Source organism: Cryptotermes secundus, unplaced genomic scaffold (genome assembly GCF_002891405.2).
Source record: "Cryptotermes secundus unplaced genomic scaffold, Csec_1.0 scaffold537, whole genome shotgun sequence".
Taxonomy (NCBI): Eukaryota; Metazoa; Arthropoda; class Insecta; order Blattodea; family Kalotermitidae; genus Cryptotermes; species Cryptotermes secundus.
Genome location: NW_019740661.1, coordinates 227,026 through 241,766, shown reverse-complemented (window position 1 = coordinate 241,766; position 14,741 = coordinate 227,026). Strand labels below are relative to the sequence as shown.

Sequence of the window (14,741 nt, the reverse complement as noted above, 5' to 3'; positions counted from 1 at the left end):
CCCTGACTTTTTTTTTTATTCCCTAAACTAAAAAGACAGTGGAAGAGATCATAACTAATGCAACAAATGGCTTGAATTCTCTTCAAGAATTTTTCACCTAATGTTGGATTGATAACTAGCTTGTTGATTGTCTTTTGGTTTACAGTTTTTAATATTGTGTTTGCATGTTTTATATTGCTGACATTTTTCTTTTGGTCTTCTGTATTTTTTATCATTATGTTCCTTATGACGGTTGCTATATTATAGTGATAAATCACTGTAAATTTTATGTGACTTTGACATGTGATGTATGCATTGTTATTTCTTGACATGTCCAATTGTATTCACTTCAGTTATGAATGAAAATAAAGTTGAAAGTTGAAGGTGATACCCAAAACATCTTTAGAACAGTATTTCCAGAAGTTGTAAAGGTGGTGGGAGAGGTGCATTGCGGTGCAAGGGGACTGTTATGAAGGAGATGATATTCAACAAGCTCTAAGCATAGAAAGATACTATTTAGTGACAAATTTCTTGAACTTTTTGAAAACAACTTGTGTTGGAGAGATAATTACAGCAGTATTCTGTAACAGGTTTTGCCATTAATATAAAACTAACACTATGGTAGCAGAACCTGATGGTTCAAAGGTTGACCAACATAGTTTTGAATTTTGATTTCTGTCTAGGACTCCTATTTTTTTCTTCTGAGTTGTGCTGGAAGTCCCAAGTCTCATCACGTCACTGTTTCTCCCAAAAGATAGGATTCTTTCAATCATCTTCTTAGGTAATGGCAACCCCTCAGTCTTTGTTTAGTAGAGGGATTTCCTGGTGTCACTATGCACAGATCCACAGAGCTTCATCACGAATCTTACAGTTTCTTCTACCCACAGAAGATCAGTGATGTTTCAGAGCATCGCACTGCCTCCACCTTCAAGTTTGAAGTGTTTGCTAGCTTGGTTAATTTCTTGACTCCAAAGACGTAAATAGTTATGTTCCTCTGAAATGCTCGTGAACTTTTACTGAACTATAATGCATCACATCACAGAAGACAATACTCTTCTTTTCCTACCCATGCTCAGCTCTGCCACCTTCCATATCGTTGGCTAACAATCATTTCTAAAAAATTTCATATACTTTTCAACCTCTGGATCAGTTATTGAAGTTATTAAATAAGTGGAGTTATAACCACCCATGTTTTGAAATCATTCAACCCTCTGAAAATCCCGTGAGTTACCCAAATCCACATAAAAGCTTGTGTTCTACTCGCTGTTCTCTCTCCATACACATGCTATAACATTTTGTACATATCAGTAGCATTTTTCTCCAATTTCACTAAAAATTTAAAATCATATATTAAATGGAGTGCCAATGACTGCCTGATGCAAGGCTGCTGAATCACATAGTCAGGTATACACTTCCAGTTTTCTGTCCTTCCTTCCTTCCTTTCATTTTGGTTCCTTCTCAGATACATTCCAGGAGAAACATTTTATTAACACAGATTATTTTCCATTATTTTGTGATGTGGTGGCTGAAAGCCAGAACAGTGGAATGAACAAAGATAGCCACTGATAGGCAATGGCATGGTAAACACGTGTCCGTGGCAAGGAATGAACACACAGCAATAGAGGAACTGCTGGGAGTGATGTTTTCAGTGTAGTCCACACTGAAGCTGTATAGAGAGGACCACTGGGAAAAGTTAGCAACTCATGAGTTAGGAGTCGACAGTTGTGATCACTATGAACTACTTCACCAAGTGGCCAGAGGCCTATACTGTCCCCAACCAAGAAGCTTTAACAGTGGAAGCCCTGGTGGCCAACTTCTCTTGCTTTGGAGTATTGCAAGAGCTATACAGTGACAAAGGCCATAATTCCAAGTCCCGCCTTATGCAGGAAGAGCTAAAATGCCTAGGAGTGAGCAAGACATGCCCCCCCCCATCTGCACCTGGATGGCATGGTGGGTGATAAGTCAAAATGGTTGAGCAGCTGCAGAATGTCATCACATCACACCAAGGGGATCAGGATATGAGACAGCCCATCATCCTCCTTGCTTACAGTTATCCACCCATAACAGAATGGGCTGGGCCCCATTTAACAGTGTTCAAGAGAGAACTCTGCCTGCCCTGTGACCTGCTGTTCACTGCTCTGCCTGAAAAGGAGTGACCCATCATCAAACATACGGCAGAGCTCAGGGATTGGCCACACGGTGTCTACAACAACACTGGCCAATATTTGAAACTGGCCAGTGACAGAATGAAAATGCACAACTGCCTGGCCAACTCTGTGGGCTACCAAGAGGGAAAATGAGTATGGCTGTATCACCCAAGCTTCAACCCCCACAGGGTAGTCATTTGAAACAACAATATGGTGTACAGGACTTGACAACACTCTAGAACAAAGATGATGGTAGTACACACGGCCTAGCTAGCACCTTACCAGGGACTGCTGAAGACAAGCGGCCCTAATGAGGAAGTAGCTGAGCAACAGCAGCATGGCACCCTACCCATGAGGAATGATGGCTGTAAGTCACTGAGAAAGGAAGCAGAAGCAATGATGCCAGAATGATGCTGACATACCAGTCATAAGGATGATGACAGATGTCACAGGCACATCCCCTCAGAGAAGAAGAAACGGTGATATGCCTGTGAGCTACTTGGGGCAAATGGTCTTCAGGAGGGACAAATGTGATAACATGGCTGAAAGCCAGAAAAGTGAAATGAATAAAGGCAGCCATTGCCAGGCAATGGTGCAGTAAACACGTGTTTATGGCAATGGATAAATATGCAAGAACACAGGAACTGTGCAAAAAATGTTATCTATGCAGTCTTTGCTGAGATTACAGGGTAATTCATATGTCCTACAGGGGCTTCTGAACTCGGCAGAGCAACAACCAAGACAGACACGCTGGAAAGGAGCATATCAATTGGTAGAGACTCTCTCCAAGTTCATTTGGGTAATAGGTACTTGCAGGTTTCACTGCTAGGGGGCAGTCGTGACAAAACATGGTGAGGACAGGGGATAAGAAACCGTTCTGTGTCTTAGAATTTGCGAAACCTCAGTCAACTGTGACGGTGCAACAGAAGTTTCCGACCAAGTACCACACAGAACCACCTACAGACAAAACAATTCGTGAGCGGTATAAGAAATTCCAGCAGAGTGGCTGCCTGTGCACTGTGAAGCGAACAGGCCAGCTGAGGCCTTCAGCCGAGACTGTCAAGCGTGTGCAAGAAACTTTTGTCAGGAGCCCTCAGAAGTCAACATACTGATGCAAGCCATGAATTGCAGATGCCTCAGTCAAGCGTCTGGCACATTCTGCACAAACGACTTCGTGTGAAAGGATACTAACTGCAGGTGTTGCATGTGCTGAAACCTCAGGCTCACAATCTCTGTTTCCAGTTCTGTGTGGATTTCCAACAGTGTCTAGAGGAAGATGGGTTTGCTGAGAAGCTGGTTTTCAGTGACAAGCTAATGTTTCATGTGTGTAGTAAGGTGAACCATCACAACGTATGCATTTGGGGCACAGAAATCCTCATGAAACTCTGGAACAGGTCCTTGATTCGCCTAAAGTGAATGTGTTTTTTGCCATTTCCTTTTGCAAAGTCTGCAGACCGTTTTTCTTTGTGAAGCCAAGTGTTACCAGCACCATGGCACCTATTACCCAAACAAACCTGGACAGATTCTCTACCTACTGACATGCTCCTTTCTGCTATGTCTGTACTGGTTGTTGTGCTGTCAGTTTGGAAGTTTTGGAGCAACTTATGAATTACCCTGTACATAGTGAGGACCATCAGGAAAAGTTAGCCGGTCATGAGGCAACAGGCTGAAGTCAGAGCTGGCAATTACTGGTCTAGAGTCTTGAGTTGCACTGTTTGATGCCACTACCAAGCAGTGACTAGTGGAGACAGAGAAGACTTAGTGTTTGCAGTAGTGATTTGTAGAGTGTGTAGATTAGTGAAAGTGTTATAGTTATTTGTAGTTACAAGTTATAAGAATTCAGTAAATTTAATTATCAGTCCAAACCCTGTTTCTAGTCAAACATGTGAGAATATTGTTTCTCTTATATCCAATTGTGTTAAAAATTGCATTATATTAAGGATAACTTTAAATTACTTTTCATTCTATATTTTCAGGATGGATGAACTTCTCTGAACAAAGCAGTTTTCCATTTAATTCAAGGTTCCATTTTGGAGAGATTGCTGTATTACATTGTAATATGCCATACCTTTTGTACATGAGTATGTCCGACTTCTTTGGGTGCTCAATCTCCATGCCATAAACCTGTCTCATAGAAGGGAACAGAGCCTCAAATGTGATGTTTCTGGAGGAGCTATCCTTTGAGGGTGTAAGTTGTGAATCAGTAATGTGACCATTGTCTTCTTCATCAGTGTCTTCACTCTCTGAGCTGGAACTGTAATCAACACTCAACCTACTGAGAGCAAGAAGGGATGAATTCAACATGGCCATTACAACCTTTGCTGTATGGCTCTCTGATATGTTTAGTCATTATGCCTTCTTCACAAGAAGTGCATGAAATGAAGGCATTCTGGATAGGACATATATGCCCATATTATGTGTCTGAAATTACTGAAAATATTTCAGTAATGTCTGCTATTAGAGGCTATACAAATTTCTATTGGGAAATTTTAACTCTGTTTCATATTAGTACAATAAAACCTTTACTTTGAAGTTCAAATCAAACACTGGTTTTCTCTAAAACACCTCACTGTACAACAAATTTCTACATGATACATATATATACTCATATTTACCCCTTGGAGTATAACATCAAGTGTCGCTTGTTGTAGGGGCAAACTACCACTGTACATGACATAAGACAGACTCATTTTTTATCTCAAATTAAAACTGAAGACGAAGTTAAGATTATCTTGATTAAATACTAGCATGAATCAAAGCCTAGGAGCTTTCGCAAACTGAACAAAGCAAAAATTTATGGTAAAATAATGAGAATTCTAATACCTCTCCACCAACTGTTCTGAAAATCATGGTGTCCACCTCAAATGTTTTCTCTGGCTCTGCAATATGATCAGAAAAGAAGGCTTGAAGGGGCTAAGATCTACAACCTTCATTTGAAATATTTTTAAATGTGGTGAACACTGAATGAAATGCAATGAAGGCTAATCTGACTTTCTGCCATATGATAACTTTACAGATTCCTACCCACAATAAATGAAATACGTTGATGAGTTATGCATATGGAAAATACACATACTCCAACCTGGAATATACCTTTCCACTTATTTTATGAACACAAAGAGAATTTAAGCACAAAATTGAAGCTATTAATTCAAATACCAATCAAAACCATGTCAACTAAAGTTCTTCACTTTTCACAGCCATCTCATAATGGTCAGGAACACAGCTCCTCCTACACAAGGTAAATACATGATTTAAAATTATGTAGCAACATCTCAACTGCAGACGTTATATAGTGTCAAATGTGGTGGAAAGAGGACCGTGAACAGTGATCAGGTAAGAATTCAGAAGCAAGCCGCCGTGGCCTATCTAAAGACACTACGAACATTCTGATGTCTGACCATGGAAGACTATGAATAAACCTGCCATGATAATCTGTCTCAGGCAGGCATGTAAAGTGGGCACTTCCCAAATGAAAGTCATACTGCTCTAATAATCCAGCTACATAATTAAGGACTTAACTTTCGACCATTTGAATGAGAATTTGGTGTCTTATCTTAGGGCCACCAGGCCCTCTAATAATAAAAAGATGTGAACAAAATTAAAATATAATTTAGGCTACTACAGAAGTTCCTGATCTGCATTAATTCCCCGTCTGACTTGACAGCTATTACACAGCTAGTATCACACACCTGGCACTGGAAGTTGTTGAGCTGGTAGAGCTTTGTCCTGTAAGGGATGGGTTCTTCATAGTTCCACCCTTGGAAGAAGTCTCTTCTCTCCGTCGACCTGGGCGTATACGCACTGTAAATGGACTGAAGTTGGTTGTAAAGTGAGGCATGAAGTCTCTGAAAGGCAATTAATTATTTATAGAATAGCATAATTTGAATCAGCTGGTCTCTAATCTGTGTTAAATATAACAGACATATTGTCATACCACACAATAAAGACACAGTGCTCCAAGAGCTCAGCATTCCTTGAAAATTTTACTCAAAACACAATATTGTGGAAAAACAAGAAATGGCTACAGTTAGTGAAGAACTAGTTGGTGAGTTAGTGATTTAGTGAGAGGACTGCTGCAGTTCAGTCCTTGTGAGCTGTTGCTGTGAGAAGCTGGTAGATGAGGCTGGGGATCGTCCGCCACTGGATGCTGCTACCAAGTAATGCAGCAAAGATGTGACTGCGGCCACTGGTGTGTGTGTGTGTGTAACAGTGAACTGTCAGGTGCAGTCACGCACTGCACCAAAAAATCTGATCATAAATCCAAATCCCATCCATACACATGACAATATACTAATTTATGATATACCTGACTGAGTGACTGATCTTGTACGCAAACATCTCGCTTAGCAGACTGAACTCATATGGGCGATGGTAGTCAAAGTAACCATCCACCAATTCCTCACATCTGTTCACTTGCATAATCTCACTGCAGCTCTTGAAAATTTCATCATAGGCTTGAGGCAAGCACTGTAGTACCTCAGTATTCCACCACTGACTCCGAGGAGCTCTGCCACAAGAGACCACATTACAGAAATGATTGTCTAAAGGTCTGTGACAGTGGTTCATTTGTTACAGTATGATTATGTTGGGCAAAGTCCAATGCATGGTGCTATGATTCTCAGCATTTCTTTTTTTTTTAAATACTGTGGCACTAATGTGACTAACACTGCGCCTCTCAACTCTCAGGCTTAAACTTCTGGGCAGTTTTCAGCATAAAAATATTCTTCTGACCACTATTTGTAAACTTCCTAAGAATTCCTACAATCCTGTGGGTTGCAATATCAGATTGGGAATAAGCGATCTAATGATTACCATTCTAGCACAGCACTTTTCTAAAATTTTGTTGACTGGAAACCTGAAGATGTAGATGTAGACCAAGATGGAACAATGATATTATGATTACCTGTACTCAAATAGGTTCTGAACATGTAACTACACTGAACTTGCTCAAGAAAATATCAGCGGGTCAAAACATACATAATGTATATCTAATACAGACAATTTTCTGGTATGATCTACAACTTCACTTACTCATTTCTTAAATCATTCATGTTATTCCTATACTTACCAGAGAAGAAGAGAAGCTTATTTACCAATCAAAGGCACACAATAATTGAAAACTGGCCAGAAGTGAACATGCAAATATTTGTGCTCTTAGCTACTGTTATCCAATGGTAGACCCTCCTGCATACAATGATCATTTTCTGCATGTCTTCAGAGTTGCAAAACTACTTTTGATATTGTCTGATACTACAGAATAAGTAAGGTACCTTCTCATCTTCTTCTGCCCAAGTGCTTGTGGATGATGGAGACAGTAGTCTGTCATCAGGTCCCAGATGGGAGGCTTATTCTCATTGGGAACAAACAGTCCCAAGAACAGGTTTATCGTGTGCTGCTTCTCTGCATCTGTGGAACAAAGAAATTACTCTAACATCACACCATGCACCAGCATCAATAGTAAGTCCTAATAACACTTTTAAATACTTTACACAACACAAATATACGATGGCTATTTGGAAAGTAATCTCTGGTGAACTGTTAATAAAACAAGCAATGAAAAAATGTTGTTATATACAAAAAATTCATACCACTTCCCAACGTAGTCACCTCCAGAACTGAGGTACTTGACATATTAGGGAATAAGTTTTTGTACGCCTGTGTCAAAAATATCCGCCGCCTGTGATCTCAGTCATGTTTTGACACCTTCCAATCACCTCTTCATTATTTATGAAGCTCTGTGATCCCAACCAGTTCTTCAGGTAGGTAAACAGGTGGTAGTCCCTTGGAGTGAGCTCAGGGCTGTAAGGAGGGTGGTCAAAGAACTCCCAGTTGAAATTCTCCAGCAGTGCTTGAGTGCAAGCAGCTGTACACAGAAGTGCATTGTCATGGAGGAGCACTATGGGTGCACTGTATGTCAGCATTCCACATTCTTTGTTGTGAATGGCCCTAGGCAGTTTCTTTAGCATTTTGCAACACACTTCTGACATTACTGTGGCCCCTTGTTGCATGAATTTCACCATAAGCAAACATTTCCTGTCCCAGAAAACAATTCCTACATTAGTTGCCTAATATAAACTGAGGTTACTTTCTGAATAGTCCTCATATAAGAATCTAAAGATAATTATTTTCCCCATCCATTTTCTGCAGTTCTGCATTACTGCAGAGACAGATCTAGTGTTGCAAAGCAAATCACACTACAGATACCATACTACATTTCCTTGTATTCTGTTGGATGTATACTACACGTAAAAAGTATTTAAAAAAAGTTGCAGACCTTAATGATGCCTATACTCTACATTACATTTTTCTGTACAACATGCAATGTTTGAGAAAACTGCCTGTGTTTTATTTGAGCTTTACATAAAGTTACTAGTTGTATATTATACCAATATGAAGAATATTTTGAATATATTTGACCACATTTAGTGTACAACCACCAAGTAATATATTTTACTGAAATGCTGATAACATTTAAAATTAAAAAAAAAAATAAATAAATAATGAACACAACCTTCTTGATCATGTGTTCATTTTATGTCTTTGTGCAGGGAAGGTTCATAACAGATTTCTTTACATCTACAGATGATCATGATCTTTTGGGTTAAATGACAGAATTTTAGGTAAAAGATTTTACATTGTTTTATCTGTATGGTTGTGTTATATATGAGACAAGCATTCTGTTAACATAAGGTGAATAATTTTCATTACTGTTTCATATATAAGAAAGTATCATGATTGTGAAAAGAAACCTGATCTTGAGATACTGACAGACTTACATGCTATTAGACCCCTGAAAATGAAAAAGTGGTTTCTGGAGTGCTGTCTGGCTGTCTCGATGTATGAATGTGTGTCTTGCCAGTGCCTGAACAGTTGGATAGATTTTATTAATATTCAGTATTTAAGAGTTTATCTGCCATAGGTCATTCCCCAGTGAATATAAACCTCCCACAATTGTAATTAAATTTCATATATTTATGGAAATCACCTCTATAGATGTGTGTGTGTGTGTGTGTAGATGGTACCTTCAGGGAAACAATGGTATGCACACTAAAAGGTAAAGTTGTCCCTGTGCTTAAATAATTAAGCACTATGCCATGAACATGTATGGGGGAGTGGATGTATAGATTCAGGTTTTCTTGGCCACAGCACTAGCTAGAGGTGAGAGATCAGCTTCACGCACCAGCTACTTTAGCCCCCAGCATCTGATAAGAAGCTGGGTGGGCCCCAGAGCTGGGCTGGACAATGTCAAGAAGAGAAAATTCCTGACCCTACCAGGACTTGAACCCCGACCCCTCAGTTGTTCAGCCTGTAGCCAGTTGCAATACTGACTGCACTATCCTGGCTCCATGGTATGCGCACTAAGAAACAAAATGTGAGATGTCAATTTTATTGAGAATGGCTTTACTAGTGGGATGAATGTCCCTTTTACCTGGTATTCAGTAATCAACAATGGTCTACTAAGTAACAATTGTTTCCAAAGTAAAGTATTTAAGGTCAAGTGTACCATGTACGAGGTATGACAATAAAGATCACAAACTTGCCATTGTGGGTTTGCTGTGGCAGCAGTGGACAGAAACCTCAGTATGGTTTGATGATGCTGGAATACCAAGTTTACTATCTGGAAGTACTGAAAAGGCTGCTTGAAAACGTTGGATGGAAATGTCCCACACTTTCCGTCAACAACTCATGGATCTTGCATCAAGACAATGCACCTGCTCACATGGCAATGTCTGTGAGGGAGTTTTGAGCTAGTAAACAAATAACTGTGCTGGAACACCCTCCATATTTACTGGATCTAGCTCCCAGTGACTTTTTTCTGTTCATGAAGATAAAGGAAATGTTGAAAAGAAGGCATTTTGATGACACTGATGACATCAGAAGTAATATGATAGCAGTTCTTAAGGCCATTCCACAAAACCAGTTTCAAAATTCTTTTGAAGGGTGGACTATGTCCTGGCATTGGTCCATAGCTTCTCAAGGGGAATACTTTGAAGGAGACTACAGTGATATTCAACAGTGAGGTATGTAGCATTTTTACCATGACGAGTTCGTGAACTTTATTGTCAGACCACGTATATGAGAAAGTATATGCAATATCTTTGCATAATTCCTTTTCAGACCAGTGCTGTTTCTTGCATGCTTATGTTTATGTATTATGTGTTTACATTCCCATTAATAAAATCTGAACCCTTGAATGATTTTCTGTTAACTTAGTATAAATATTATGCCAGTGAAACATAAATCTTATCTCACCTGAGAATGTGTTGCTGTAGTAACGACTGAGCGTTTGCATTATGTCATTGCCCTGCGAAGTCCAAGGAGCCGTTTTTCTGTAAGTTTTTATGCGGTGGACCAACTGGGAGCCCCCATACTGCAGGGCCAATGTGTCTCCATGATCCTCGTACAGTTCCTCAAGCATCCTTACACAGTCAGAATCGAACTCCAATACAGGCGACTCCAATACTCCCAAGGCACACAACTACAACATACATTAGTTCTACATACTTTATAGCAGTACACTCTCATACTACAAGGTGTATACTTGAAGTAATATAAAACTGGATCTGGCTAGAGACTTTGTTCAAACTGTCAGTGCTCATTTAGCAACATGTTAGTTATGCATCGCAACAAGTCCCGCCATCTTCTTCTCTCCAATTCAGTTACACTAAGAATATCTGGAGAATAGTGAGAAAATAAAGTTGTCCCTGTGCTTAACTAATTAATCACTATGCCATGAAGGCATAGTAGATGTATAGATTCAGATTTTCTTGACCTTGGCACTAGCTGGAGGTGAGTGATCAGCTTCATGCCCCGGCTACTTTACACCCAGGAGAGCCCCTGGTACCCATTGCATAGGAGGTTGGGTGGACCCCAGAGGCAGTCTGGACAACATGGAGAATAGAAAATTCTTGACACTACCGAGATTCGAACTCAGACCCCTTGGTTGTTCAGCCTGTAGCCAGTCGTTATACCAACTAAGGTATCCTGACTCCTGCTGAATAGTATAAATTATTAATTTTCACCATCCTCCTGCTATTTACTACTACTCAGGTCCAAATATATTCCTCAGCTATGTTTCTGAAATATGGTTGCGAAATCAGTCTCCTGGGGGAACATGACGTGTGAAGGGCTAGTCTAATGGTCTTGATGGATTGAAACTATAATATACCCATTAATGTTACTAGTACAACATACCTGGAAACCCAGCGTACATTTCCCAATCGCAAACTGTGCAGTGTTGGTTCTGTCAAGACAGTCCACACAATTCACACGAATCACTCCAGTCTGGATGCGACTTTCTATACCATGCTGTCCGTTGAGAGGTTTCCCCAAGATGGACTGTGGATTCTGTGAGTGGTACGGCTTTTGGTTTTGAAATATTCCTGTCTTACAGACAGCACTGTAAGCTATCTGAGCAAGACGTCCCATTACATTTGCTTCCTTTCTGCAATAAAGCATGCATGAAACAATAAACAGTGTCTCAATGACTATTCCTTCCCTTTAGCTGCACATTCAAGTCTAATTTCTCTGCAGAAGGGCTCACAAACTTAGATAGTGGCCATTATAATGTATTCACAGCCAGTTCTTTACAACATAAAGGAATTCTCACATGTGATTTCATCCTTTCTACAGTAGCGTAATATATAAGAAAACAAAGGAACAGAACATTATGATAAACTAAAGCATTCTCAAAATTTCATAAGATGTATAAAAATCCCCTTTATATTACTGATAAAGCAGTGATACACCAACTTTTCATTTGTGAGTAGATAACAAAATGCAGAGTCTTTTCTTTTACCTGTATTACATTGAATGTCACAGTTGAGTGGTTAGCACTCCTGTTTAATATCTGGATAACCCTCGGTTGAAATCTCTGCCTTAAGACCAGCTAGCCTGTCTGAGGATTTCTGTGGTTTTCCTCAGTCCCTCCAGGAAAATGTCAGGATAGTACCTCACATTAGGAAATGACTACTTCAATCTACATCTTTTCCAATTCATTCATTAATCATCCATAATACAGTATATGAATCTACACGATAGTGCAATGCTGAAATNAGATGTACGACCACGTTTAAATTCGTTGAACCAATATCTCACGGTTGTCATAGATGGTGAAGGGTCCCCATAGACGGCATCCAACTTCGCTTTTATTTCTTCGCATGTTTTTCCATCCAAAAATAAAAAGCGAATTACGGATCGATATTGCACTTTCTCCATTGTATCAAGAAAGACAAAACACGTCTGATGCAACTGGCTGCCAAATAAAAACTAACCTATGAATCAGTCTGAAATTTAGTATGGGGTCGTTTGACAGATGGCAGTACACGACGGTAAAGCCAACTTCCCTCAGCAACGCCACCTGTCTTCAAACACGGGTACTTATTGATCGACCCTCGTACATTATCCGATCATACGAATGATTACTACTGCAGTGGAATTAATTTTTTCCTTTTTGAAGCAGCAGTGCTAATGGCTATACTGACCCCTTGTTCATGCGTGCCATGTCAAAGCTTATGTACTGTATGTGATGGTTGGGTGGCAGGAACTGGTTAAGGTACTTGACTGCAGTGCTGAACTCCTCACTCAGCATGCTCTCGTGCTTCTTCTTCTCACGTTTCTTAACCAGATTCAGAATGATGATTGGCGAGCCATAACGATGTAACAGCTGGTTGAAGTGCTCACCTGCACATGACACATTTTTAAATGTATTTTTGGGTTTTTATATACACTTTCAGTAGCTAGACTATACTGCATCAATTGTATCCGACTGAGGAAAATTGAAAAACCTCAGTCCACTTCATATACGAAGGGTGTTCTGTATATAATGCCTCCTATTTTTTTTTGTGTTAATATGTAACAACTGAGCTGGATGTTGGTGGTGTTGTAGTAAAGGTTGAACCTTCCTGCCAATGTACTCTTAGTTTCAAAGACAAAAACAACACCATCCAGTGTGACTATTTAAGTTTTATCACTTGAGGACTCATCACCCTTAATGTTTCGATCCCTACAGATCATCCTCAGAGGTCATCAATACTTTTTCTGGAAACTACTATTACAATAGGTGTTAAATTATATACATACACATATAATGTCTGAACACACAATGTACACAATGTTCAACTTTTCACAGTCACAGCAGCCTTCCTGGTATTAACATTTTTTAAAGTTTTTTAAAAACTTTGTTGTTTAAGATTAAAATTAGTTAGTTAGTTTGGTTGTTGTGCAACAGATAGCGACAGCAGAGCAGTCTACCAAAATGGCGTCTGACATATAAGTGCCTATGAAACAGAGATGTGTTATTGAATTTCTCACTGTCGAACAAATTGCACTTATTGACATCCATCAACGCTTGCTAAAGGTGTACGGAGACGATACAGTGGATGTCAGCACAGTGAGGCAGTGGGTAGTGTGTTTCAACAGTGGCGAAAGTGAAGTGCATGACAAGCCACGCCCTGGGCGTCCCTGCTCAGCTGCCATTTCTCACAATGAACAGCACCTCGATCAGCTCATCAGTACAGACTGGCGGATAACGACCAGGGAACTGTCTGCACAGCTCAATATCGGCTGTAATGAATTGGAAACGATGCTGGGAAAGCTGGATCATCACAAAATTTGTTCCAGGTGGGTCCTGTGGATGCTTACACAAGACCACAAAACTCAGCGAATGGAAGTCTGTCACGACCTGTTGCACCAGCTGAAGGTGACACGTTTCTGGACAGCATCGTTACCAGAGATGAGACGTGGGGTCACCACTATGAGCCAGAATCCAAAAGACAGTCCATGGAGTGGCAACATCCAGATTCCCCTAGAAAAAAGAAGTTCAAGACATAGCCATCGGCAGGGAAAGTGATGTGCATGGTCTTCTGGGATAGGCGGGGTGTGATTTTGTTGGATTTCCTGGAGCCTGGTGAGACTGTCAATTCTGAACGCTACAAGATGATGCTGACTAAGCTGAAAGCCCACATTTCCCAAGTCAGGCCAGAGAAGCAGTCAACCTTTTGCTTGCAACACGTAATGCTAGACCCCATACCAGTTTGGCGACCACCGTGCACATTGCAAAGTTTGGCTGGACTGTCCTACCACATCCACCTTATAGCCCTGATTTAGCACCTTCAGACTTCCATCTCTTTGGGCCTATGGAAGATGGATTATGTGGGCAACATTTTCCAGACAACGATGCTATCATTGCAGCTGTAAGAAAGTGGCTAGCCTCTGATGGTGCAGACTTTTATGGGCACAGCATAGAGGCTCTTGTTCATCACTGGCAAAAGTGCATAACGAATAGTGGTGATTATGTGGAAAAATAACCGTAAGTAGCTGAAATCTTGCTCTATTTAACTGCATTATTATGCTTTCTGTATCTGTTGTAATATTCATTAACAAAAATAGGAGGCATTATACTATACGGAACGCTCCTCATAGTATAAAAACTAATCACATGATATATGATATAACTCTGTCCTAAGTGCAAACTATATTTATAGGTCTTTAGTCTTGTTCTCTATACACTACATGTTTCAGCCCTAAACGGCCATCATCAGGTGTATACATTCACGTATCTGTTACACTGCACTTATTTATAACATTTAAAATTTAAAAACATAGGTCTTC

At 40.0% G+C, this 14,741-nt stretch overlaps 1 protein-coding gene across 5 annotated transcripts in view; it reads right to left on the bottom strand.

Annotated features, from left to right (window-relative positions):
- LOC111872532 (polyphosphoinositide phosphatase) overlaps positions 1–14,741 on the bottom strand; it is a 45,331-nt gene that overhangs the window by 2,767 nt on the left and 27,823 nt on the right. For 2 of the 5 annotated variants that reach the window (XM_023866542.2, XM_023866544.2), the window contains 7 exons: positions 12,614–12,812; positions 11,325–11,574; positions 10,383–10,608; positions 7,400–7,535; positions 6,436–6,636; positions 5,819–5,974; positions 4,195–4,401 (listed from right to left, as the gene is read on the bottom strand). In XM_023866542.2, coding sequence (XP_023722310.1) covers positions 4,195–4,401; positions 5,819–5,974; positions 6,436–6,636; positions 7,400–7,535; positions 10,383–10,608; positions 11,325–11,574; positions 12,614–12,812 — 1,375 coding nt within the window. The remainder of the gene's footprint in view (positions 1–4,194; positions 4,402–5,818; positions 5,975–6,435; positions 6,637–7,399; positions 7,536–10,382; positions 10,609–11,324; positions 11,575–12,613; positions 12,813–14,741) is intronic. The other 3 variants (XM_023866543.2, XM_023866546.2, XM_023866545.2) reach the window with 2 other exon arrangements.